The sequence below is a fragment of the Charadrius vociferus genome, unplaced genomic scaffold, assembly GCF_000708025.1.
Source record: "Charadrius vociferus isolate BGI_N301 unplaced genomic scaffold, ASM70802v2 scaffold450, whole genome shotgun sequence".
Classification (NCBI taxonomy): domain Eukaryota; kingdom Metazoa; phylum Chordata; class Aves; order Charadriiformes; family Charadriidae; genus Charadrius; species Charadrius vociferus.
The window spans coordinates 3,466,873-3,471,364 of NW_009646931.1; the positions used below are offsets into that span (position 1 = coordinate 3,466,873).

At 43.6% G+C, this 4,492-nt stretch overlaps 1 protein-coding gene across 1 annotated transcript in view; it reads left to right on the forward strand.

Annotated features, from left to right (window-relative positions):
* The first annotated feature begins 2,121 nt into the window (after positions 1–2,121).
* AMACR (alpha-methylacyl-CoA racemase) overlaps positions 2,122–4,492 on the forward strand; it is a 19,159-nt gene continuing 16,788 nt past the window's right edge. Inside the window, exons 1-2 of the mRNA XM_009894720.1 lie at positions 2,122–2,140; positions 3,195–3,338. Coding sequence (XP_009893022.1) covers positions 2,122–2,140; positions 3,195–3,338 — 163 coding nt within the window. The remainder of the gene's footprint in view (positions 2,141–3,194; positions 3,339–4,492) is intronic.

Here is a 4,492-nt window from a genome sequence, read left to right on the forward strand (position 1 = left end):
GGGTGCGGTGCTAAGGGGAGTCCTGTCAGTCCGTGACCTCTGGAAACGCAGCGTGGGGTGCGGGAAGGGGACGGCTTCTGGGAGCGTACCTGGTGTGACTGGGGGAGAAGACGCGGCGGGACGTCGCGGGATTTGTACTGCTGCAACGCCAGAGGGGAGAAGCTGTGGAAGGTGCTCAGCCAGGGCCTTGCCCCACTGTCTGGGACACTGAACAAGTAGTTCTGGAGGGCACCGGAGGGTATCTGAGCCCAGGAGTTACGCGTGAGCTTGGGCATCGGTCCTGCAGTGATTTTCAGGCCTGCTGGTGCAAGTCAGCCCACATTTGTAAGGTTAGCATAGAATCATAGAATCATTTAGGTTGGAAGAGACCTTTAAGATCATCGAGTCCAACCGTAATGTGGGTAAGACGTAGCAGATAGTGGTCTAAGTCTCAGAGCTTACGGTTCCTCTGAAGACCACCCATCTAACATGCTGGCTTCGTTCATAAACCACATACAGGCACTCATCTGGTGCTCATGCATGGGCTATTGCTGTTCCTTGAAGATGCTGCTCTGTTATGAAGACTATAATCGTGGTTAGGTTGGATGGGGCTCTGAGCAACCTGATCTGGTTGAAGATGTCCCCCACTTATTGCAGGGGGTTGGACTAGATGACCTTTAAAGGCCTATTCCAACCCAACGCATTCTATGATCATACTTCCGTGAGGAGCTAGCTGAAGTGATTTGGGGTTTCTGCAGTCAGTTTAGAAATCAAAGGCTGTACCAATTAAACACCACACATCATAAACAGGCTTATGTGTCCTGTGTCACAGATAATGCTTTTCGTTCTGAAAACCGGGTTTTATGGTTGTGATGTTTTTTACCTTAAGAATTTTTTGTTTTGTTCCTCAGAAGGTGTGCAAACAAAATTGAGACATTAAATTCCATTTTTCACTGTAGCTAGTTTTCTAGTGGGTTTTGGAGGTTTTTTCTGACTATGGAAATTTCTGTTTTCTTTGGTTTTATAGGCACTTGCTCTTTTTTTTTTTTTTTTTTTAAGTCTGGAAATGCAGGTAATTTTGTAATTAGACATTAGGTTTTATGGGCCTGTAACTGAACTACACCAGCCTGTGATCCAGCACGAAGCTGGTGTGAGCCAAGGAGAAGATTAGAGCCCAGATGGCAGGAGAGTTTCTTTAAACACATGTACCACTGACCTTCCAACAATGACTTTGTGACACCAGGGGTTACTTGGCACCCAGTTCTCACTTGTGCTTTTGAAAGTCTTGCTCTTTACCAAGTTTAACTTCTTTCTTCATAGCATTAATCACTTGCCATTGTTCAGTAAGTAATACAATAGAAATAGATCTTAAGGAATTTGAAGATTTAGTAATATTATGGAGTAGCCTGTGAAACAAGTTGCAGTAGTAGGTTCTGGGAGTAGGCATTGAAGTTGTTTTCACCCTTCCCCTCCAAAATGTGTCTCCCTGCAGTGCTAATAGAGATTATATGGCATAGTCTGACCAAGCTGCACTGAGCCAATAACATTCAATCAATTTATTTTCAACTTGAATTTGCTTCTTTTAAAACCACTATTTTAGAACTGCAAGATCAGAATTTTATCCTTGATTACTGTGAACCCATACTGACCAAACCTACATTTCATTGATTTCTAAAAGTTCCTTATTCTCTGCATTACAAAAGAACATGTTTTCTGTTGTGCATTTGTTGCAAATCATTTGCGGAATAGTGGCATGGTCCATTTGCATCAGTGAATTAAAAGATACAGGAAAATATGGGGTAGTGAGAGGTTACTATGGTGAGGAAAGTATATTCCAGTGAAAGACGGAAGCAGTTTAAGGTCATTTTAATATGGAAAACATAAGAGTTTGCTCTTTCTCTCTCTCTCTTTTTTTTTTTTTTTTTTTTTTTTTTTTATAACAAGCCTTTGGTAGCTTTCTCTCATTCAACAGTACATGGATTACAGCAAGTAAGTTGGCTGGCAGTCTTTTGGGGAATTAAAACAGGAAAAAAAGGTGAGAAAAAAAGGACCCTAAAACTTAATTTCCACTTAATTGGCTTGTATTCAAAATGTATGCAGTATGTTGGTAATTTATAACATTCTGGCTGTTCACCATGTAATATGGATACTGAATTAGAATGTATGACTTCATAAATTGCAATTCAGTTCTTTTGTTGTGTAATTTAACTTTGAACCATGTATGTTTTGAGTCTTATTAAAACCACTCGTCCACCTGGATGAGGGGACAGAGTGTATCCTCAGCAAGTTCACTGATGATGCCAAACTAGGAGGGGTGGCTGACTCTCCAGAGGGCTGCGCTGCCATCCAGCGTGACCTGGACAGGCTGGAGACCTGGGCAGAGAAGAACCTAATGAGGTTCAACATAAGCAAGTGCAGGGTTCTGCACCTGGGGAGGAAGAATGCTAGGCACCAGCATAGGTTATGGGTGGACCTGCTGGGAAGCAGTTCTGAGGAGAAGGATCTGGGGGTCCTGGTAGACAGTAAATTATGCATGAGCCAGCAATGTGCCCTTGTCGCCAAAAAGGCCAATGGAATCCTGGGCTGCATAGGGAAGAGTGTGGCCAGTAGGTTGAGGGTGGTCATTCTCCCCCTCTACTCGGCGCTGGTGAGGCCACAACTGGAATACTGTGTCCAGTTCTGGGCTCCCCACTTCAAGAGGGACAGGGAACTGCTGGAGAGAGTGGGGCAACTAAGATGATGGAGGGATTGGAGCATCTCGCTTATGAGGAAAGGCTGAGAGAGCTGGGACTCTTTAGCCTGGAGAAGAGAAGGCTGAGAGGAGACCTTGTTATTGCTTACAAGTATCCAAAGGGTGGGTTGAAGGAGGATGGAGCCAGACTCTTTTCGGTGGTTCCCAGTGACAGGACGAAGGCCAATGGGCACAAGTTGAAACATAGGAAGTTCTCTTCAAATACAAGGAGAAACTTCCTTACGGTTAGTTGACAGAGCAGTGGCACAGGCTGCCCAGGGAAGCTGTGGAGTCTCTTTCTCTGGTGATTTTCAAGACCCGCCTGGATGCAGTCCTGAGTAATGTGCTCTGGGCAATCCTGCTTTAGTAGGGGAGTTGGACTAGATGATCACTAGAGTCCCTTCCAACTGTGAAAATGCTGTGATTCCTGTGATTCCGTGAAAAATAAACGTGAATTAGGATTCTGTGCCTTTGTCTTTTTAAGGTGTCATGGAAAAACTTGGGCTTGGTCCAGAGGTCCTTCTGCAGGAGAATCCGAGACTCATCTATGCTAGACTTACTGGATTTGGCCAGACAGGAAGATATGCCAAGTCTGCAGGTCATGACATCAATTATTTGGCTTTATCAGGTAAGCTGTAAAATTTCCTGTCAAATAAAGTTTTTTTCCCACTTAAATCAAGACTCGGGAATTTATTGAAAGGTTATTTGCAGGTAGCTCAAATTACCTGAGGTGCAGTGTGATGAAACAGCTGAGCAGATCTGAAGCATCTGTGTCAGTGAAAGGAGGGTTTCCTTCCCTTTCCATGTGCTTCTCCGTGCTCTTTTCTCTCCAGTCAGCTCTACTGCTTGCTTAACCTACACTGTGAGCTCCCTCACAAGTCAAAAACTAGCCAGGAGAAATAAGGATGTTTTTCTGCCAGATTATTGAGGTGAAACTGTTCATTAAGGGATCCTGCAAACAAAAAGTCAACACAAGAACAGAGGAAACATGCGCTGGACGGGCTGTTCATTTTGGCGGCAGCAGCCAGCTGTTAGGCTGGATCAGCATGTCTTCTCAGGCTTTGTGCTATTTTATCTGAATAAAGTTTTTCTCTGTGAAGAGAGAACTGAAGTTTTTATGCATTTTTGTTTTCTTTGGTGTCTCTCTTCTAGAAAATCTGTATGCTTGCAATCGTGAAAGGGCTGCAGATTATTCTGCTTGTTTGTGAGCAGCTTTTTTGAACGAAGAAAAATTAGGCACCCTAAGCCATTTGAGTTCTTGTGCTTTTCTGCTGTAAATCTCTCTCCATTGATACCAACTGAAAGGAAAGTAGGCTTAAAATAAGGTAGCAATGCTATGTTTCCTTAAGGTGTTGTATACAGTATACTGTTTTTAAGTGTCATGTTTCTACAAGTACGGAGTAACAAACAATAACAAAATTACCTGACTCTGGTGGTAGCAGTCAGTGTGTCATGCGTGTCCGCAGCTACTGCTGTTCACACTGCTGCTGTCTCTGCTGCTCCTCCAAGCCTGTGAGGGAGTCAGGAAAGTCACCCAAAACTTCTTGGATTCCCATGGCATGAAGCATTTCTTTGAGCCTCAGCAAAGGCCAGAGCAGAGGTACTGCAAATGTGGTGATATGGTATCGCCTACTATGGGGAGTCACTGCTTTACAGAATTAAGTTTCTTCAGGGATGGGCTCAGTCTTCTCTCATTATGTAAGATTATCAGTTAATAAAAAAGAGTGAAGAAAGGATGCCTCATTTGAAACACTTTTGACTTCGAGTCCAGATGATTTCGAA